The sequence below is a fragment of the Myotis yumanensis genome, unplaced genomic scaffold, assembly GCF_028538775.1.
Source record: "Myotis yumanensis isolate MYYU_CA2020_CCGP unplaced genomic scaffold, mMyoYum1.0.hap1 SCAF_2, whole genome shotgun sequence".
Classification (NCBI taxonomy): Eukaryota; Metazoa; Chordata; class Mammalia; order Chiroptera; family Vespertilionidae; genus Myotis; species Myotis yumanensis.
The window spans coordinates 4,874,035-4,896,630 of NW_027223753.1; the positions used below are offsets into that span (position 1 = coordinate 4,874,035).

The 22,596-nt window shown below is 55.1% G+C and overlaps 1 protein-coding gene across 1 annotated transcript; it reads left to right on the forward strand.

Annotated features, from left to right (window-relative positions):
* Positions 1-2,976: 2,976 nt before the first annotated feature.
* On the forward strand, positions 2,977-20,080 carry CA6 (carbonic anhydrase 6). Its single transcript, XM_070403054.1, has 8 exons — positions 2,977-3,046; positions 5,753-5,932; positions 9,252-9,400; positions 9,868-9,960; positions 13,623-13,692; positions 15,069-15,226; positions 17,428-17,551; positions 19,971-20,080. The coding sequence occupies exons 1-8, from the start codon at positions 2,977-2,979 to the stop codon at positions 20,078-20,080; spliced, it is 954 nt and encodes a 317-aa protein (XP_070259155.1).
* The last annotated feature ends 2,516 nt before the right edge of the window (positions 20,081-22,596 follow it).

Below are 22,596 nucleotides of genomic sequence, written 5' to 3' on the forward strand. Positions count from 1 at the left end.
TTGCTTTAACACCTGAGTAAGCTAGCTGACTGCCCCCCCTCGATATCAGATATAGGAAATAAAAACCAATAAGTTAGGGGTCCTTTCATGTGGGGAGAACAGCCATATACAGCTATAGGCCCTGTGGGCATCTAGATATTACAATGCAGGGTAATAATTTTCATACTAATGGGGCCTCAGCCATTAAGTTTAATTACATTTATCTTTTGAAGAAAAGCAGGGAAGAGTGTGATATGTTTTAGAAGTTTTAATCCAAAATGGACGAAACGTCTTGCTGCTCAGGTAGAACTGAGCCTTTAACCATCCAGAGAAGCCGCCTGTCCAGGATGACTTGTTTTTACGATTCCAGAGCCGAAACTCCTGAATGAAACAGAACAATGTCCCATCTGTGTTGCTTATAGACCAAATGTACACAGTCCTCTGGAGCCAGACTCATCCTCCAGGCCAGGCCTGTACCAACCGGGGCCCCGAGCACCTGGGCTGGTCCCCCTCCCTGTCCCTGGGGCTTCCGTTTACCTTGGCTGACAGTACCTCCCTGCTCACCTGGGCTCACCACGTCCCCCTGCTCCCTCTCTTCCTTTGCCTCCACGGGCCTTCGTCATGGCGCTGTGGCGGCACCAGGAAGAACAAAAGCTCCTTTCTCGTGTTGACACACTTTTGTGCTGGAAATGGCATGCCTGTCAGCCCATCTCCCGGATAGGGTTCAGACTAAGTCACGACCTTGATGCCCTGGAGACGTGGTTGGATGAAGGCAGAGTCTAGCGTGACACTAAAACAACAAGACCCAAACCCCCAACCGAACAGATGACGTGCCTCACAAATACAAGGAAACTCCAGTTCATGGAAAGTTTTAGGGCCAAAGACGACAGTGAGTTAGAAAGAAGGTGACAAGGGTGACGCTGCCTGACTGTGGCGGATGTCCTTGCGAGTATGTGACACAGGAGACGAGGGGACCCTCTTCCTTTAGTCATGTTCCCTCATCAGCGGTGGGCCTGGCTGGTCCGATTGCTTAATGAACTTAATTACTGACCCTCACCACCCATGAGCCAGATGGCCGGCCACTCAGGCTCGTACTGAGGACCGGAGACCCCAGGGCAAAGCCTCAGGCCCGATGGACGAATAGGTTGCCGTAGGCTCCACGGCGGGGCTGCTACAATAACAGAATCACACAGGGAACTGTGCGGACTTGGGGGGGCGGTGAAGGCACCAGGGCTCCCCGGGCTTCCCGGAGTGTGACCCGCAGGACGGCGGTCTCTGTGGGGAACGGAGGCAGGAGCCATGGGCAATGGACACTCGCCCTCTCCCCAGCGCAGGCCTGCGTGGGGCCCGCCCGCTCCTGGAGCCCTCCTCTCTCGGACCATCTGCTCCTGGGTCCTCCCCCTCCCGCCTGTGCAGCATCCCGACCCCATCCTGCGCTAGTGAGCTCCACCGTGCTTCCTGCCAGTGGGACCCTTGGCCTGCCTGAAGGTCAAGGCCGTCCATCCCGTCCTCAGCAGAGACGGGATCTCACGGGATCTGCGAGGCGGCCCTTCGGCAGGGCCGGGCCCAGCCGGCAGGGTGTGACTCATCACTAAGACTGCAGAGTGGGGTTCTCACCCCGGCAAACGGGGACAAGAGCTCCGTGGGCTGGAGGAGTCCTTCATTTTTGCCTCTGGTTCCCTCACTAACAGACTGGGCGACAATGATAAACCACATCCTTTCTCCGTGGGATGAGGGGTCTGAGTGGATGAAAATGCCATTTGTCCCAGCTGCCGCTCTGAGAACAGCACACACATGCGTGTTAATCCCCGGGAGGGAGGTACATCCCCAGATCCTGGGAAACTCAGACACAGGGGGGTTGAGTAACTTGCCACAAGTCCCACAGCTGGTGCGCGGCGGGCAGGAATCCAAGCACCGTCTGCCTGGCTTCAGAGCCCTTGCCCTTCTCCCTGCCCTTCACCTGGCTGAGCTCACATGCCATGTGGCCCTCTGGGCATCCCTGGACGGGGGGTGGGGGGGTGGGGGAGAGTTGGCGGTGAGATGGACGAGGCTGGGGCCTCGCTCTGTGCTCTGGAATAGGCGGTCTGTTGTATGGGCCAGGGCACAAGCACCCCACAGGAGCGCTGCCCGTGGCCTGTGTCCTCTCTGACGGTCAGCAGGTACCAATCAAAAGGCTCCCCTGGGCTCAGTGCAAGGGCTGTTGACCCCCGCGGACGCAGGAGGTGAGGCCACGCTTCGCTGACGCTTGGCCAGACGTTGCTTTGACATTTTCCGTTGTTTCGGTTGAGACGGAACTCACCCCAGTTGACGGAACAAAGGCATTTCATGGGGACACATGCGCCCCAGCAGCTCGGTGGCCCGGAGGCCCGCCCGGGGACGTGCTCCTGAGCGGGGGGGATTCAGGGTTCGCCGCTGAATTCAGAGGGAGGCGAAGACACGACGGCCTCCATTGCCAGTCTCTATCCCAGGCCCACGCGTGGGGGCAGATCGTGTCCCGAGGTACCTGGCTGAGGGCAGCTGAGGGGAGCAGCGGTGGCTGGTGACAATTGGCGAGACACAGGAAATGCCAGGCGGGACCTGGCAAGGGTGTGCAGGCCCTGGTGATGGCCCTGCCAGGCCCCTGGCCGGGCCCCAGAGTGCTGCTGGCCGGGAGCGAGGCGCGGAAGCAGCTCTGTTCCTGGGAAGCCCCTCCCTGCCCTGGGCCTCCCCTCCCAGGTGTCCCCGTCCACAAAGGCCGCCCTGTGTGGCCTTCACGTGAGTTTTCCCAAGTCAGGACACGGAACAGCCAGACCTATAGGCTGCCTGGCCATGGCAGCGCGCGATGGAGGCCAGGCGCACGCCGCCCGCCACGTGAGCGCGTCAGAGGGGCCATTGTGGGAGGCGCCCCCGAGGCTGGACCAACCAGCCGGACGTGGAAAATTGTGACTTACAGCGGGTCTCTGAGCTTTAAAAAGGAGAGCGTCCCTGAACCGGCCCTGATTCCGGACCTGCTGCGCCATGAGGACTCTGATCACCCTGCCCCTGCTCCTCCTGGGAGCCCTGGCCCATCAAGACTGGACGTACACAGGTGAGCCCCACCCCAGGGCTCGGGGGCCCCGTGACCCTCTTGAGGACCCCGGGGAAGCCTGGCACTTCAGGCGTGGGCGCTCCCCACACGCGATCGTGTGTGCCCTCTGCTGGGGCCCGCCCCGCGCCGGCTGCAGGGCTCAGGGTGAGGAGGACGCACCGCCCTGAAGCCGAGATGCAGGGAAAGGGACCTGCTCGCCCTTTCCAGGCCCCGGCTCACCTGCCACCCTTGGGCTCGGACACGCTCCTGCCCCCGGGCTGGCCTGGGAGCCTGGGCCCTGTCCTTTGCTTTCTTGGTCTGTGAGTGGGAAACAAAGTTGTCACAAAGGGCTGCCCGCTGGCCTGGCCGGGTGGCTCAGGGGGTTGGAGCATCGTCCCGTACACCAAACGCTGTGGGTTCGATGGCTGGTCAGGGCACACACCTAGGTTGCGGGTTCGACCCCCAGCTGGGATGTGTATGGAAGGCGACCAATAGCTGTTTCTCTCTTACATCAATGTTCTTTCCTTCCTCCTTCCCTCCCTCCCTCCCTTCCTTCCTCCCTCCCTCTCTCTCTAAAACCAATAAAAACATATCCTCCGATGAGGATTTAAAAAAACACACAAGAAACCAAGGGCTGCCTGCCCGCAGCCTCCAGGGCCCGGGAGCGCTCTTCTCGGCTGTCTCATGAGACGAGGCCGCCCCAGAACGTCCCGACGGCCGAGGACCCGGGCACCCAGGCCTCTGGGGGCCCCCAGCTGCCCGCCCTCGGTCGCCAGGACCCTGCTGACACTGAAATCTACACTGAACCCCGACTGTTACCTGTGAAAGGGAAGCCCCTGGCACTTAGCCCCGTGGGAGCCAAGGAGAGGGAGACCGTGTCTGTGGGGCTTGGATGCGAAACACCCCTGCCCGTGGCAGCGCCCAGAGCGCCTGCCTCCCGCCCCATCTTCTCTGAGCTGCCCCGAGGCACGGGCCCCGACAGGACGCCGGCGGCCACTGGCCGACGCAGGACCAGGAGCAGACACGGTGTGGGGCCCCCTCTGCACAGCCGACCCCCCGACACGGGAGGCACCCATTCGGGCAGACCTATGTCCCGTTAGGCCAAGGGCAGCGGGACTAGGGATGCTACAGGGAGACACGGGGGGTCCAGCTTCGGGGCGACCGGCCAGCCCTGGCCGCTGGGTGCTGGGCTAAGGAACCCATGAGGCCGTGGCCCTGCTGGGAGGGCGAGGAAGAGAGGGAATGCCAACAGCCCGGCCCAGACAGCCACCAAGGGCCCGGAGGACTGGGGCAGCTACTGCAAGGGCCTCCCGAATACTGAGCCCTGCACCCCCCCCCCCCCCCCCGCTCCCTCCCCTCCCCTCCCTGCTAGCAGGGGCCTGGGCCAGGGCCTTGCATCTTGAGCTGTGCATCCGCCTCCCGGAGAGAATTGTTTAAACCTGGTCTGGACATCACGTAGAGAAGCGCAGAATGGACTTTCTGTTGCAAAGCCAAGAAGCTGCTCAAGGCCCCGGTCAAAGTCCCCCTTAACACAAGCTGTGCCCTTTTCACGCAGCTGGGCCCCCGGGGGCGGGGGGGGCGAGCTTGGACCCACAGGCACAGGGGGTGAGACCAGGACCCACAGCTGTTCTGAGGTCATCGCTCTCCCCACTGTGGCTGGGAGAGATACATTTCCTTACTTTGATATATATATAAATATATTTATTGATTTCAGAGAGGAAGGAAGAGAGAGATAGAAACATCAATCCTGAGAGAGAATCATTGATCGGCTGCCTCCTTCACGCCCCACACTGGGGATGGAGCCCACAACCCAGGCATGTGCCCTGATGGGGAATTGAACTGTGACCTCCTGGTTCAGAGGTCGGTGCTCAGCCACTGAGCCACGTGGGCTGGGCTGCTCTGATATGTTTTAACCAATTATTTGCTCATCTTGGAATCTGGTGCTTCCTTTCTTGCCCCGAGTCCATACCTGGTCTTTAGGGACCGGGAACTAGGTGAAAGGCCTGGGGCCAGGAAGCAGGTGGAAGGTCCTGCCAGCGGGCATGGGGGCTGTATCACTCTCAGGGGTGGGGGTTGGGTAGGACACGGTGGCATCCAAGGAAACAAGGAAAATCCATGCTCTCCGTTCGCAGAAGGTCCTGGGCTCAGTGATGCCCAAGCCCAAGGAGCCCCTAACGCATTTATCAGCTGCCCGTCCTTCAAAGGGAAACTGAGGCTGAATAGTCACCACTGTTTTCAAAACACCAAGTTGTGCCCTAACCGGTTTGGCTCAGTGGATAGAGCACCGACCTGCGGACAGAAGGGTCCCATGTTTGATTCTGTCCAAGGGCATGTACCTGGGTTGTGGGCTTGATCCCCAGTAGGGGTCATGCAGGAGGCAGCTGATCGATGCTTCTCTCTCATTGATGTTTCTAACTCTCTATCCTTCTCCCTTCCCTTCTGTAAAAATCAATTAAAAAATATATTAAACACACATACACACACACCAAGTCGTATCTACAGGGCTGGGGTCCCTGGAGTGGATTCAGATGCCCCTCCCACCCCCTTCTGAGGCCCTGGGTCTGCTTTCTACAAGGCAGCCTGGCCTTGACCCCGGCATCCTGCTGGCCAATGGGGGCCCCGGCTGGGCAGGCTCTGCTGTGAGTGGCAGGCTCTGACCTTTGCCCTAAGTGGGGCGCCCCAGGGAGGGCCCTGACCTGTGCTCCCCTTTGCTCTCTCCCGCCTCAGAGGGGCCACACGATGAGACACACTGGCCCGAGGAGTACCCCACCTGCGGGGGGGACAGACAGTCGCCCATCGACGTGCAGAGGAAGAAGGTGCGGTACAACCCCTCCTTCAAGGCGCTGAACCTGACCGGCTATGAGGCGCAGAGCGGCGACTTCTTCATGACCAACAACGGCCACACAGGTGAGGGCAGGGCGAGGCTCCTGACCAGGGTGGTCGCAGGGCATCTAGAGCAGCGGTCGCCAACCTTTCGAACGTCACGGACCCTCCGTGGCGCGGACCACCTGGCGACCGCTGTTCTAGAGCACAGCCTGGAGGGGGACGGTGTTGGGCCCTGAAATGAGGAGGCTCTTCCAAAGGTGTGCGGCCTCCGTCCCTGCTGCTCCCTCAGCCCCTGCCAGCCGCTCCTGTGCCCACTCAGACCAGCCAGAGGCAAACCGAGGTGACAGAGGCAAACCCAGGTGACAGAGGAAAACCCAGGTGACAGAGGCAAACCCAGGTGACAGAGGCAAACCCAGGTGACTGACAGAGGCAGACCCAGGTGACAGAGGCAGACCCAGGTGACAGAGGCAGACCCAGGTGACAGAGGCAGACGCAGGTGACAGAGGCAAACCCAGGTGACAGAGGCAGACCCAGGTGACAGAGGCAGACGCAGGTGATAGAGGCAGACCCAGGTGACACAGGCAGACCCAGGTGATAGAGGCAGACCCAGGCGACAGAGGCAGACCCAGGTGACAGAGGCAGACCCAGGCGACAGAGGCAGACGCAGGTGATAGAGGCAGACCCAGGTGACAGAGGCAGACCCAGGTGACAGAGGAAGACGCAGGTGACAGAGGCAAACCCAGGTGACAGAGGCAGACCCAGGTGACAGAGGCAGACGCAGGTGATAGAGGCAGACCCAGGTGACAGAGGCAAACCCAGGTGATAGAGGCAGACGCAGGTGATAGAGGCAGACCCAGGTGATAGAGGCAAACCCAGGTGACAGAGGCAGACCCAGGTGACAGAGGCAAACCCAGGTGACAGAGGCAGACGCAGGTGACAGAGGCAAACCCAGGTGACAGAGGCAGACGCAGGTGATAGAGGCAGACCCAGGTGATAGAGGCAAACCCAGGTGACAGAGGCAGACCCAGGTGACAGAGGCAGACCCAGGTGACTGACAGAGGCAGACCCAGGTGACAGAGGCAGACCCAGGTGACAGAGGCAGACGCAGGTGATAGAGGCAAACCCAGGTGACAGAGGCAGACCCAGGTGACACAGGCATACCCAGGTAACAGAGGCAAACCCAGGTGACACAGGCAAACCCAGGTGACAGAGGCAAACCCAGGTGACAGAGGCAAACCCAGGCGACAGAGGCAGACCCAGGTGACAGAGGCAGACCCAGGTGACAGAGGCAGACGCAGGTGATAGAGGCAGACCCAGGTGACACAGGCATACCCAGGTAACAGAGGCAAACCCAGGTGACACAGGCAAACCCAGGTGACAGAGGCAAACCCAGGCGACAGAGGCAGACCCAGGTGACAGAGGCAGACCCAGGTGACAGAGGCAGACCCAGGTGACAGAGGCAGACGCAGGTGATAGAGGCAGACCCAGGTGACACAGGCATACCCAGGTAACAGAGGCAAACCCAGGTGACACAGGCAAACCCAGGTGACAGAGGCAAACCCAGGCGACAGAGGCAGACCCAGGTGACAGAGGCAGACCCAGGTGACAGAGGCAGACCCAGGTGACAGAGGCAGACGCAGGTGATAGAGGCAGACCCAGGCGACAGAGGCAGACCCAGGCGACAGAGGCAGACCCAGGTGACAGAGGCAAACCCAGGTGACAGAGGCAAACCCAGGTGACAGAGGCAGACCCAGGTGACAGAGGCAGACGCAGGTGATAGAGGCAGACCCAGGTGATAGAGGCAAACCCAGGTGACAGAGGCAGACCCAGGTGACAGAGGCAAACCCAGGTGATAGAGGCAGACGCAGGTGACAGAGGCAAACCCAGGTGACAGAGGCAGACCCAGGTGACAGAGGCAGACCCAGGTGACTGACAGAGGCAGACCCAGGTGACAGAGGCAGACCCAGGTGACAGAGGCAGACCCAGGTGACAGAGGCAGACGCAGGTGATAGAGGCAAACCCAGGTGACAGAGGCAGACCCAGGTGACACAGGCATACCCAGGTGACAGAGGCAAACCCAGGTGACACAGGCAAACCCAGGTGACAGAGGCAAACCCAGGTGACAGAGGCAGACCCAGGTGACAGAGGCAGACGCAGGTGATAGAGGCAGACCCAGGCGACAGAGGCAGACCCAGGCGACAGAGGCAAACCCAGGTGACAGAGGCAAACCCAGGTGACAGAGGCAGACCCAGGTGACAGAGGCAAACCCAGGTGACAGAGGCAGACGCAGGTGACAGAGGCAAACCCAGGTGACAGAGGCAGACCCAGGTGACAGAGGCAAACCCAGGTGACAGAGGCAGACGCAGGTGACAGAGGCAAACCCAGGTGACAGAGGCAGACGCAGGTGACAGAGACAAACCCAGGTGACAGAGGCAGACCCAGGTGACAGAGGCAGACGTAGGTGATAGAGGCAGACCCAGGTGACAGAGGCAAACCCAGGTGACTGACAGAGGCAGACCCAGGTGACAGAGGCAAACCCAGGTGACTGACAGAGGCAAACCCAGGTGACAGAGGCAAACCCAGGTGACAGAGGCAGACCCAGGCGACAGAGGCAGACCCAGGTGACACAGGCAGACCCAGGTGACAGAGGCAGACCCAGGTGACACAGGCAGACCTAGGTGACAGAGGCAGACCCAGGTGACACAGGCAGACCCAGGTGACAGAGGCAGACCCAGGTGACACAGGCAGACCCAGGTGACAGAGGCAGACCCAGGTGACACAGGCAGACCCAGGTGACAGAGGCAGACCCAGGTGCGGTGGCCATGCTGCCGAAGCCACAGCCCCGCCTGGTTTTGCTCCCTGATCTGTGCCCCTGTCCGATTTCCTTCTTTTCTCTCTGGAGTCTGATTCGCTCACAGTGCCCACAGGAGGCCCAGTGTTTCTGAGGCTTAGGGGAAGCCCTGTGTTCCCTTCCCTCTGAGAAAGGGGTGGAGGCGGCAGGAAGAGCGGGGTGTGGACGGCCCCCCGTCGGAAGTGGACCAGACCATGTAACATCCATGCTCTGCGTTTGCAGAACGTCCCGGCGGCCAGCAGTCCGTTCCTCTGGGGTCCCCTCAGCATGTCAACCAGAGCACACGCACAGCTCGCGCCCGTGACTCAGATTTCTCTCATGTATTTTGAAAGAGTCGTATAGTTCAGCTTCCACGATGATCTGGCTACTCTGTAGAGTGGCTGTGTTTTCAGCACACTCCACGGCCTTCAGGTGGCCCTGCCCGCGGCACGCTAGCCAGTCTGTCCCGCTCACTCCGGGACCAGGGAGGCTGCCCCCCCGGGAGGCCTGGCCCATCGGCCGCCTGCACCCCTGGCTGTCCCCCCACCCGTCCCCCGTTTTCTCTTCCAGTGCAGATCAGCCTGCCCCCCACCATGCGCATGACCACGGCCGAGGGCACCGAGTACATCGCCGTGCAGATGCACTTCCACTGGGGCGGCGGGGCCTTAGAGGTCAGCGGCTCCGAGCACACCATCGACGGGCTCCGATATGCGGCTGAGGTACCGTGAGCGTCCCGCCAGGTCCGCCTCCCTCAAACCCCACAGTCACTCTTCTTTTCTTCTTTTAATCTATTTTTATTGATTTCAGAGTAAAAGGGAGGGTGAGAGAGAGAGAAACATCGATGTGAGAGAGACGCATCGATTGGTTGCCTCCGTCAGAGGCCCCAACCAGGGCCAGGGATCAAGCCTGCAACCCAGGTTTGTGCTCTTGACTGGAATCGAACCCAAGACCCTGCCGTCCTTGGGCCAATGTTCTAACCACTGAGCAGAACTGGCCAGGCTGAACTTTCTGGACTTGACAGATCTCGTGGCCTAGACGGAGGGAGGCGGAGGGCGGCGGAGGGCGGCGCTGTTTGTGTGGGACAGTGAGGCCTCGGTGGAGCCTCTTTGCTTTCCTCCTTCCTGCAAACCTGAAACCTCGGAGTCTGCCCGAACGGCCCTTGACCCACCTTGTCTTGCCCCCCCAGATCCACGTCGTTCACTACAATTCCAAGTATGAGAGCTACGACATAGCCAAGGATGCTCCCGACGGCCTGGCCGTGCTGGCGGCCCTCATCGAGGTAGGCGCAACCCTGAGTGGGCGGGCGCAGATCGGCGTCCACACGGGCGTTCAGTGTGGAGGGGGGTCTCCTTCCTGTCCCTGCTCCCCGTACCTGAGCTCCCAGCCCTTGGACATGCTGACTCGGGGAGGTTTACCCTTTTCCAGCGCATGTTCCTTCTGTGTCATCAAACTCGGGGACCTTGGACAAGGTGACTTCAGAGAGCTGGGATCACGGAGGGCTGACTGAACCTCAGCCGGGTGGAGGGTAAGGGGAGGCCGGCGGCCGCCAGGTGCAGGCAACACCTCTGAGTGTCTAAGGAAGTCGGCGGGGGGGTGTGTGGGACTTTGGACTCCGTGGCAAGGAGTAGCGCTGAATCCGGTCCCCCCCAAACAAGTATTAAGTTGGATAAAATGGTCACAAGCAACCATATCAGTGCTTTGGAAACAGACCAAAGGCAGACAACACACGGAGGCATTTACTTGTGAAAAGTAGCTAGAATATATATATATATATATATATATATATATATATATATATATATATTGATTTCAGAGAGAAAGGGAGAGGGAGAGAGAGATAGAAGCCATCAGTGATGAGAGAGAACCATAGATCGGCTGCCTCCTGCACGCCCACACCAGGGATCCAGCCCACAACCGGGCATGTGCCCCGACTGGGGATCGAACCGTGACCTCCTGGTTCATTGTTCGAAGCTCAAACACTGGGCCACACCGGCTGAGCTAGAATTTTGAGCAAGGGCAGTGGTAGCCGGTGGACTTCCCATCCCCACCGCTAACTCAGTCAGCAAGGTGGCTTACCGGGGGGCTGGACAGGAACGCCAGCAGCTGCACTGCCTGGGGCAGGGGGCTGACTGGATTTGGGATATAAGCTGCAAACTCATGGTTGCGGGGGGGTGGGGGGGGATGGCTGTCAGTATAAGTAGCAAATTTGAAAGAAAAGACAGAACACGGAGAAAACTCGCAGCTCTGACAGCCTGCGGAGCAGTCCCAGTTGGGGTGAGTGGCAAGGGCAGAGCGATGAGAAATTGATGGAAGAAGTCCTGGGAATGAGAGTCACAGAGGGGCTGTAAGCTTCCCAAGAGGTGGGAGCAAACGCTGGGGCTGGCGTGAGAACTGGCTGGGCTTCGTGCTTCTCGACCCTCACCCAGCTCCACCAGCAGCGGGTGAAGTCTAAGGGCTCAGGGCATTTAGCACGACCTCTGCTCAGAGCCTTGACTGACCACAGCTCCACTGACCCTCAGTGGCCCCTAGGAATTCAGGCTAAAAAATAAAACCAACATTTAAGAACTGAGCAGAGACAGACACACGCGGATGCGGAGGGAAGAAGGCCATGTGACGATGGGAGTGCAGACTGGAGTGAGGCAGCTGTTAGCCGAGGGACACCAAGGGTTGCTTATAACACCCAGGAGCTGGAAGAGGCCAGGAGGCATCTCCGCTGCAGCCCTCAGAGGGAGCGTGGCCATCAGGGCACCGCGATTTCTGATGTTTGGCCTCCAGAACTGGGAGAGAATACCTTCCTGTTGTTTTAGGAAAAAAACCCCCACACAAAACAAAACACCAAAAAAACAGAGTAGAGCAAAGACAACCGCTGCTACATACTGCTGGGGAGACGCATCGTGCAATAAAGCCAAGGCAACTTACTAAACAGACATACAAACAAACGAAAAACACACCCTCAGCACAATTTTTAAAAATCAGAATTCATATTTGCTCCTATGCATGATCTAAAATGTCGTTTTCAACCAAAAAAGTTGGGCATGCAAAGAAATTGGAAAGTGTGATCCATATTTTAGAGAAGAGAAAGCAGTCAATAGAACGAATGCTGAGTGGACGGAGAGTGATTTAACAGTCAGTACTTTAGAACAACTATCATAAATATGCTCAAAGGGTTTTTTAAAAACTATGTTCAAATAATTAAAGGAAAATATGACAATGATCCCAAAAGGGAAGTCTCAATAGATAAACAGAAACAGTAAAAATGCACCAAATGGAACGTCTAGAGCTGAAAAATATAATGAACAAAATGAAAAAATTCACAACAAGAGCTCAAAGCAGATTTGAGGCAGGAAAAGAATCCATGCATTTGAAGACAGAACAAATAAATTATTCTTGAAGACCAAAGAGAAAAGATTGAAGAAAACAAACATCACCTTGGAGACTCATGGGGACAAGACCACACGTCCCAACATACATATAATGGGAGTCCCAGAGGGGAAGAAGACAGAGAAAGTGGCAGGAAAAAAAGTTGAAGAAACAATGGCCCAAAAGTCCCCAAATTTGATGAAAAACATTAATTTACCAGCCCAAGAAACTCAACAAACCCCACATCGGATAAACACCCAGACACATCAAAGTCAAACTGCTGAAAGCAACAAGAGAAGAAGAATTTGTTATATATACAGACTGGCGGTACAATTAACGGCTGATATCTCATTAGAAGCAAGTCATCAGAAGGCAGTGGAATGACAGTCAACCAGGAAGCCATATCCTAAACCACTCTTCAAAAATGAGGTGAAATAAAGACATTCCCAGATAAACAAAAACCGAGATAATTGCTAGCAGACGTTCTTATAAGTATGAAAGGAAATCCTTCGGCCGAAAGAAAACGACACCAGACAGCAACTCAGATCCACAGAAAGCAATGCAGAGGCCAGAAATGGTAGATCGGTGGGTACAGACAAAAGAGCATCTACAGAAACTATTTTTTTTTTGTCTCAAAAAACCCCCCACAAAATAGCTTAAAGCAATAATAATGCTACTGTATTGTTGGGTTTATAATATATGTAGGTGTAATTATAGATGATGAAAGATGGGGAAGAAATGGAGCTACATTGGAGGAAAGTTGCTATATTTTATTTATTACTATAATTTAAAAAAATATTTTTTTATTGATTTCAGAGAGGAAGGGAGAGGGAGAGAGAGATAGGAACATCAATGATGAGAAAGAATCATTGATCAGCTGCCTCCTGCACACCCCCTACTGGGGATTGAAGCCACAATCCAGGCATGTGCCCTTGACTGGAATCAAACCCAGGACCCTTCAGTCCACAAGCTGATGCTCTATCTACTGAGCCAAACCAGCTCGGACAAAAGTTGCTATATTTACTAAGTTAAGTTGTGTATTGTAATCACTACAGCAACCACTAAGAAAATAACGAAACGTGGTTCCATGGTGCACTGGAAGTATTTGTTGAACACAGAAGGTGGAACAGAGGGACAGAAAAAGACACGGCACATTTAGAAAGCAAACAGCAAGAGGCAGTTATAAATCCCAGAAACTTGGATTTACACGCGGTGCGAGAAGTGGCTCAACCCCATTGACTAGAAAGAACTATTGAAAATAGGCCTTTTTCAGCCAAAGCAACTTTTCTGACTTTAAGAAAGTCAACACTCATTCCAAAACGGAAGAGGCCCCGGCAGTGGGCAGGACGGAGCAGCCAGGGCTGGGGGGTCCCTGGGATATTCCGACAGCGACTTCTGGCCCTTCCCAGGAAGTTGCCAAAATGCTTCAGAGCTTGTCTGCCTGGAAGAGAGTGGGAAGCCAGATGGTGCCCCCTCTGAGCCCTCGTGGCTCTGCCCAACCAGCCAGGGGACCGGCAGGTGGGCCGGAGGGGACAGGGCCGGTCTCTCCCCACTGAGGTCACTGCTCTGTTTGCCCTGCAGGTCAAGGACTATGCGGAAAACACGTATTACAGCAACTTCATTTCTCGCTTGGAAGACGTCAGTTTTTTAGGTAAGGGAGGCCAACAGAGGCAGGAGGGAGGAGGGGGGAGGAATGAGTGTGTGGTGGGGGGGGGGGGGCCAGGGGCCGCGGGCAGGGAAGGGTGGTGCTGGTGGGGAGGGTGGCAGATGAGCCCCGTGAAGGGTGAGCACCTTCCCTGGGTGAGGTCTCCTTTTCGGGCCATTCCTGCTGATGGCTCAGGCCTCGAACCCGCTGAGAGCCTGTCCATAACCTACCTGTCCCTCCCACAACTGGGACCACTGGGTGGCCAGCGCTATCTTCACTTAAGTGCTCCCCCCCCCCCCCACTCCCCGGCCCCAGCTGGGAGGTGATCCTGGTCCCTAGAGAGAGGGCTCCCCCTCGGTGGTGAGCTGAGACCAATCTCTAGAGTCTAGACGGCAGCCCCTCATCATAGTGCCAGACACGCAGACCGGGGGCTGGACTTCCCGCCCTCTGCCTCCGGGAGGCCAGTTCAGGTCAGAGGGGTCGCCTACTCCCAGGGCCAACCCTGGACCTTGAGCAATACCCACGTCCGCTTTGAGGGCTTGGCTTTGCGCATCTCACTTTGGCCACTTCTGTTCTCGCCCCTCCCCCCGGCCTCCTGACCTCCCGCCCATGGGCCTCCTGACCTCCCGCCCATGGGCCTCCTGGCTCTCACCAGAGTCAGCCTCGTGCCTTTCCACTCTCTGCACCTCACAGATTCCAGGGCCTTCACTCTGACAAACGCCCTCCACACCCTGGCACCCCCCCCCCCCCTGCGCCCCCCGCCCCCCCCCCTCCTCCTCTATCCTCCACAAGCTCACCTGCCAAAGTCCAGACCAACCCCCAGCCTGCAGCCACGGCTGCATATGGCTGGGCTGAAATAGACATCGCAGGGGGATTATTGTTATTCGTAGCTACAAATGTGAACAGGCCTGAGGCGCCCCGTAGAAATCTTAGACGACTCCTCCGGGCGTTGGCTGTCCCCCTCTCCAAAAGGATCACCTCACGCTTCCTCTTCTCTCCCGAAATTCCTCTGCCCTGGCCTCAGCCCACACGGCGACGCTGGTGATAAATTACATGCATGAGCACTGGCCCGTATGCTGGTCCATGCCAGCACTTTACAAACACATGCCCCTCCCCCCACAGCACCCCTGCTGACCATTCCCTTGTTACAGAGGAGGAGGCGCCTACTGAGAACCTGGCCAGGAGGAGGCAGCTGAGGGGTCTCCCCCAGGTCTTTGCTCCTCATCCTCCAGGAAGCAGGACACTGGGGAGATGTTTCCCAGGAGTCAGCTGGGGCCCCTCCGCGGGGGTCAGGAGTTTGCAGGTGGCGAGCTCTGAGCCGGGCGTCCCCTCGAGGGGCCGCAGCAGGCCCTACGTTCTTCATCTGTGGTCCCCTCTGTTAGGCCAAAGCACCGTTCTGAGCAGCCTTGACGTCCAGGACATGCTGCCTGCAAACCTCGGCTTCTACTACACCTACAGGGGCTCCCTCACCACCCCTCCCTGCACGGAGAACGTCCGCTGGTTCCTGCTGGCCGACTTCGTGCCGCTCTCCAAGGCTCAGGTACCGCATGGAGCCCTTCACCCAGGGCTCCCCTTTTGACTGCCTGGCTAACAAGAGTGCTCCCCCAAATCCCACACGAGGCCACCTCCCGGGCTCCGGTGGTGTTGTCCATGGACAGGGCTGCTGGGCCGCCCTTCGTGGCCAGGGGGGATCTTACCGGTGCTGTGGCAGAGATGCCCAAACAGGCAACACAGAACCCAAGGAACCACAGCTCCTGCAGCAAAAGGACAGGCCTGAGCCAGGCCAGAGGAGGGAGTTGCACAGTGAAGGCAAATTCTCATTGGGCGCTACTCTCAGAGGCCCTGCTGTAGGGCCTTGAAGTACAAAATGCTGTCCTCACGGGGCTTGCGTTCTGACTTCGCCAGTGGCTTTGTGACCAAGGACAGCGTCACATGTAGGTCTTTGCCACCGAAAATTCCCGGAGCCCTTTGAGAGGCGCCGTAGCCAACATCCGTCCTCCAGCAGAGCACAGGCACAGAGGGACTTGCTGAACTAACGGAAGGGCAGAGGGACCGAGGGTGCCAAGCACAGCTGGCATTTCCTTTCGGGTGATATTCTTCCTCAGGAAAAAGTATTTCTTTTTCTTAAGCTTTTCATTTCCCTACTCCAGGAAAGGTGGAGAGACCCATATTCAAGGATACCCATACCTACACCCGTACACAAAAATATTGCCAACCAGAAGTTGGAAGTGCCCCCAGATACCTAATATAGGGTGTCCCAAAATTCACGCAAGATTTGCAATTCAATTCAATTGAAAAATCTTGCGTGAATTTTGGGACACCCTATAGAATCAAATGTAAATTATCTCTGGAAAAGTGCACCTTAAACCTATATATTGAAGAATTTCCACAAAGTTACCAGAAATGAGCTTAATTAGAAACAAAATCACAAAATACACCAGGAAAAAGACACACTATGAGTGAGCGTTAACAGAAATAGACCTACACAGGTTTCAGATAGCAAAACTATCGGTTCATATAAAATAAGAATGTTTATATATGTAAAACTGCATGATAGGTATAAGCATGTTTAGTATGTTTAATGAGTTTTAAATATGATAAAAGAACAAAAAGTATAAAAATGACCACATAGACTTGAAAATAGAATTTCTAGAATTGAAAAGATAGTAAAAACAGAGTGAATGCATTTAATGGACAGAGCTGAGAAAATTATCTAAAATAAAACACAAAGAGAAAAAGAGGTGAAAAAGAAGTAGAGAGACCGAGAATATAGTGGGAAAAATCTAACAAAAATCAAGTTGAAACCCTAGGAGAAGGGAGGTAGCATAGAGAAGAGGTACAATTTGAGGAATATTGGCTGACAAATTTTCAGAAGAGTCGAAAGACACAAAGTCATATATTCAGTAAGCCCAATGAGTCAATGTAAATTTTATTTTAAAAAAAATTTTAAAAAAATATATTTTTATTGATTTCAGAGAAGACAGAGAGAGAGAGAGATAGAAATATTGAGAGAGAATCATTGATTGGCTGTCTCCTACACACTCTCCACTGGGGATTAAGCCTGCAACCTGGGCATGTGCCTTTGCCCGGAATCAAACCTGGGACCCTTCAGTCTGCAGGCCGACACTCTATCCACTGAGCCAAACCAGGTAGGGCTCAATGTCAATTTTAAGAGACACACACACACACACACACACACACACACACACACTAAACATATCAGAGTGAAATTACAAAAAAAATCAAAGACAAAGAAAACAATTTAAACATCAGCCAGAGGGGGGAAGTTAAAAGAGCAGGATTCCACTGACAGTTGATTCCACACAGCAGCAGTGAGAGTCAGAAAGCAGTGAAATCATCTTTTCAAAGCACCAAGAGAAATAAACAGCTCATCTAGAATTACACACGCAGCAAAAATGCCTTTCAAGGATGTAGATGAAATGCAGATATTTTCAGGAAAATAAACATCGAGCTTGCAGCTTGGCATGTCTTTGTTTACTTCCTTCCCCCCTTCCTACTGCGGAACAAATACTCGCAGAAAGTGATTAAAAGATTTTTGGAAGAATAAATGGATGCATGCCCTGTGCCTGACAGGGAGCACCCAGAACTTCCTCTGGGCTGGAGATCTCACACCTGCTTCCTCCGAGTTACACAAGTCTGAGATGGAGTCCCGTTTCTAACTAAACTCTAAAATCACCCTGTGTCTCTACCTCTCCATAAGTCACTTCCTGTTGCCTACAGATTACGAAGCTAGAGAATTCCTTACTGGGTCACCAGGACGAGGCCATCCACAACGTGTACCGCAAGGCCCAGCCCCTGAACGACAGAGTGGTGGAAGCCAACTTCGAGTACCACTCTGATTATCGTAAGATCAACTCTCAGTTATTCTTTGCAATTTGTGGACTGCTATTTCCCTCTGTCTCTGGCGGGCCTCTCTCTTCTGGCAACCGAGCAGGGAGGAGAGTCAGCTAAGCAGCAGGAGGCTCAGGTGGGCCCACTTGAACCGGGCGTGGCAAAGGGGGCGACTCATTTTCCTAGTCCAGGCGATGAGGATGGCGGCTGTATGCTTTACTCCCTGCCTGGCCCTGGCCACAGACAGGAGGAGAAGCAACATGTCTGCAATATGCAGACACTCCCATAAGAGTGTAGGCCCAAGTTAACCTTGTGGAACCCATCCTAAATCATTCCCCACACCCTTTTATCTTAGTCTGTAACCCCAGCCATCTCAGCTCCTCCCATACACTCCCTCAGGGTAGGGTGGACCACACTGTTAGCCACAGTTTCTTGGGGATCAAGCCCTGACACCGGGGTGCTGGGTGTAGGTGGAGGCCGTCCGGCTCCCCCGGAATCGCTAACCCACTGGGTCAAGCCCCGACTTCGGTTCTGTGGTTGTAAGAATATAAATATTCTGCAGTTCTCCCATCTTTATGTTCGTCTGCTCTGTCTCTACAATCTATTTCTATCTACCATTCCTGACACCTTTACATCCTCTAACACAGGGGTCCTCAAACTTTTTAAACAGGGGGCCAGTTCACTGTCCCTCAGACCGTTGGAGGGCCGGACTATAGTTTTAAAAAAAAAAACTATGAACAAATTCCTATGCACACTGCACATATCTTATTTTGAAGTAAAAAAACAAAATGGGAACAAATACAATATTTGTATTTGCATGTGGCCCGGGGGCTGTAGTTTGAGGACCCCTGCTCTAACACAATGGAATTGGTTTCCAATCAATATCACCCCATCTTTACCTGTCTCTTTTAAGATTTTTAAGTCTCCGTACCTAGCCCCCCTTCCCCTCAAAATATGCTTTTCTCCCCATCTTTCCTTCCTGGTTCATTTATTGATTTCCCTCGCATCAGTTTGCTCCTCCAATATGATACTAAGAGAAAAAATAACGATGCCAGCTATAATGATAATTTCCCCATATCATACTGCACTGGCAGCAGCAGAGGTGTGATGGGGGCATCGCCTTCCCCTGATCACTGGGTCGCCTCCTGCCCCTGAGGGCTCCTGGACTGTGAGAGGGGGCAGGCGGGGCTGGAGGACCCTGACTCCAGTCCATGAATTTTCATGCACCGGGCCTCTAGTTTCCCCATATTATACTACAGACCAGCGCTCGCCAACCTTTCAGACCTCACGGACCACCGGTTGGCAACCACTGCTCGAGGCGATATTAGCAGTAACGCTTCCTTTTTCAAAATGCTGGCATCTTCCTACACAGGTCCAGTTGCTTGCAGGCTAGCCACAGGGCGCTTAGATTCAATCCGTCTCCTTGTTCTAATTTTGCCAGGTTCCCCAAATCAAAATTAACACTATTCTTTTTTCAAGCCTCACCTGAGTATATGTTTTTATTGATTTTAGAAGGAGAGGAAGGTGGACAGAGAAACATCAATTGGTTGCCTCCTATATGTACCCTGACCGGGGCTCAAACCTGCCACCTAGGGATGTGGAATTGAACCTGCAACCGTTTGATGCACGGGATGATGCTCCACCCAGCTAGGCCACCTGGCCAGGGCCACACTATTCCTGCCACAGGGACAGACTGTGGCCACATCTCAAATGCTCTGTCTACTTGGCAGGAGCAGGGATGTCACTCCCATGTCCCCTCACGAGGAGCTCAGGTGTCCCCGATACCGGGACCTCTTAGGCCAGCACTCCCCGTCGCTGTTTGCCTGGAGGTCCACTGTGGCCCTTCTGAGTCTCGTTGCCTGGGATGATTCCTGTGACTCCCGGGAGACAGTGAGAGGGCTTCCTCCCACACCCGCCCTGGAGGGACCGAGTGGTGGCCTGCCTTTGCTGATGAGGGAGCAGAGGGCAGCATCAGACCCTCCTTCTGTGTAGTCGTGAATGTCCCCAGTCAAGCCGGTTGGGCGGCCCACGCACGATCCCCTAGTTCTGCATCTCACAGTTTCAGAGTGTGACTAACCCTCCGTGAAGAAGGACCTGAGAGCCAAGGGCCGTTCCCAAGCAAGACGCTGGTCAAATACAGACCACGGGCAATGGGTCGGGAAACACCTCCGTACCCTAAGGCAGGGAAGGGTGACTGGGCACCACAGGAGAAGCTGAGGCGCCAGAGCATAGACCCGCCTTCGACATGTCACCCCTGGCAGACTGGCAGCTGGCCAGCCTGGATTCACACCCAGTGGAGACGCGGGAAGCCAATCGGATGGACACTCGGGCATTCGGAGGCACCAAACACACTGCCCCGAGCTCCCGTGTGGGGATGGGCGTCTGGCTCTCCCACGTTCTCGGTTTCATGGGGACCCCTCTTCTTTTTACAGAACATGCTCTAGGCTCTGAGCTCCAGTCCTACCTGCGCAAGATCGACAGTAAGCTCGATGGCCTGTTGAGACCTGAGAAGAAAGCGAAGAGAAGATGCAGGGACTATTGAGCTTGCAGCGTGAGCTGGGGCAGGAAGAGCCCACGCCCGCCCCGGGTCGCCACCTGGTCCGGGCCGCACCGCGCCCCCTGGAGCACCCATGCTGATTTCTGATGAAAACCCCAAGACCCCCCCCCCCCCCCCCCCCCAGGGAGCAAAGTTTGAGGAGGGATGTGAGGCACACCTCCCGGTGGGAATGGGCTGGAACAGGAATGAAAGGGCTGGCTAGCCTCCCATCGAATCACGCACGCTGATCTTTCTAAACGATAAACCCGCTCCGACGTCCCTGTAGCATTTAGATGCAATAAATGACTTTGGAAATGTGTGTGTGTGTGTGTGTGAATATATATACAAAGAGATCTGGAAGTTTCCACACCAAGGATTTAAACAATCCTTTTCTAAGTGGCTTAGATTATACTTTTTTTGATAAACAAGCATTGCTTCTGTAAAAAGAGAGAAAAAAACAAAACAAAAGAATGAAGGAAAAAGATCTAGAATCTTCTAACATTTCAAAATTTCACTTTTGTAGCCAATCACCGTGTTTTAATGTTGAAAGGCTAAAAAATGAAAGTTCCCAGCCCCCAATGGACATTTTAATAATTTTTGTGGGAAGTGTAAACATTACTGCTGACTGGTGTTATTGCTTACTGTTAAGTTCTGATTTCAACTTTTCACTCCTACGAACCACACAAAGCAGGAATTTGGATGAATTTAGTTTAAAAACTGAAAACAAACATGGAAGGAAAACAATGACCAGACGTTCAGTGATGCTAGTTTGGGGCTAATCTGATGTCCCCCCCCCCGATTGGCCTTGGGAACACTTTCCTAACTGAATTCCTGAAGTTTCCTCTTGGGAGCGGTGGAGGTGCGGGGTGGGGGGTGGGTGGGGGGTGGGGGCACACAGCAGGGAGGGCAGAAAGAATCTGCCTTTACCCCGCCCAGACCAGACTCCTGAGGCGGGAGGAGGACCAGCCCTGCCCGCCCCCTCGGGCCTCTGGGAGCCGAGCTGGCAAGACCCTCGCAGGCCCTGGAATTCCTATGTCCAAGGCTGGTGTCCACAAGTTCTTGGTCCTGAGAAAAGGTTTTAGAAACAAGATATCCGGTAGAAACAGCCCACCAGCTGGTCCCTGGTGCTCTCAGGGGGTGTCCCTCCCACCAGTGCCAGGAATTTCCCAAAAGGCCTCTGGGTGGTTCCCTTCAGTGAAAATCTAACTGAACCCAGGGTTCTGCCCAGGACAGTCCGAGGGCTGAGCTGACGGCTGCGCTTGGAGAGGAGGTGCTGCCCTCCAGTGGCCGCTGGGAGGATGGCGGGGCCTGTGCCCAGGGGATTGTATTGTATGTATGTATGTATGAATGTACGCATTTTATTTTTTATTTTTATTGATTTCAGAGGAGGGAGAGGGAGCGAGAGATAGAAACATCAATGATGAGAGAGAATCATTGATCGGCTGCCTCCTGCACGCCTCACACTGGGGATCCGGCTGGCAACCCCAGCATGTGCCTAAACCAGGAATCGAACTGCGACTTCCTTATTTATAGGGCCACACTCAACCACTGAGCCACACTGGCTGGGCCCAGGGGATGTGAGAGATCCATCCATCCCCTCTCATTTTTTCATATTGGTACACTGAGGCACATAACAGGGCCTGTAAAGGTCACATGACAAGTTACAGGCTTGCCAGGGACTAACAGCACATGTGTGTTCCTGGCTGGTCTTCGCCCACAGGAAGACAGAACTGCACTGGGCTGTGGTCCCGCTTGTGTCCAGCTTTATGAATTCCAAGCACCTTCACACCTGGGGGACAGCTGCCCAGCCCTCCTGTCCACCCTCCTGTCACCAGGGGCCTAACCCCCCCCCCAACCGGATAGACACAATCTCCAAATAAGACGCCACAGAAACAACCAGGGAGGCTGGATCCAAAACACCAGAAGGCCCGGCCGCGTGGCTCAGTGGTTGAGCATCGACCTGTGGACCAGGAGGTCACGGTTGGATTCCCGATCAGGGCACATGTCTGGGTTACACGACACGTTCCATCCCCAGTGGGGGTCGTGCAGGAGGCAGCCGATCAATGGCTCTCCCTCATCATTGATGTTTCCATTTTTCTCTCTTCCTTCCTCTCTGAAAGCAATAAAAATATATTTTAAAAAAATACCAGAAGGGGCCGCTAGCCCCTTGTCAAGGACAAAACCCCAGCATCCAGGAGGGGCCTGTGAAGCTGCGCCCCACTTCCCACGGGCAAGAGCGGCGTGTGACCTGTGCAGCTCGCTGCGCCCCTCCGCACTGTGAGCTCCCCTTCGTCCTCAGGACGCGGAGTCCCCACGCACGCGGGACAGTCGGCCCCTCCCACGCTCACTCAAGGAGGAGGGGCTCGGGGCTCCCGGTGCTGCTGGCACCAAATAACGAAGCGAGATCTGGAACCCAGGTCCGTGTTTCTCAGGCCAGGACTCTTTCTCCTCCATTCCCGTGCCCATCAAGGGTTAAAAATCCTTTCTGCTCAACAAGCTTCGCTTGAAAATGAACACACTGC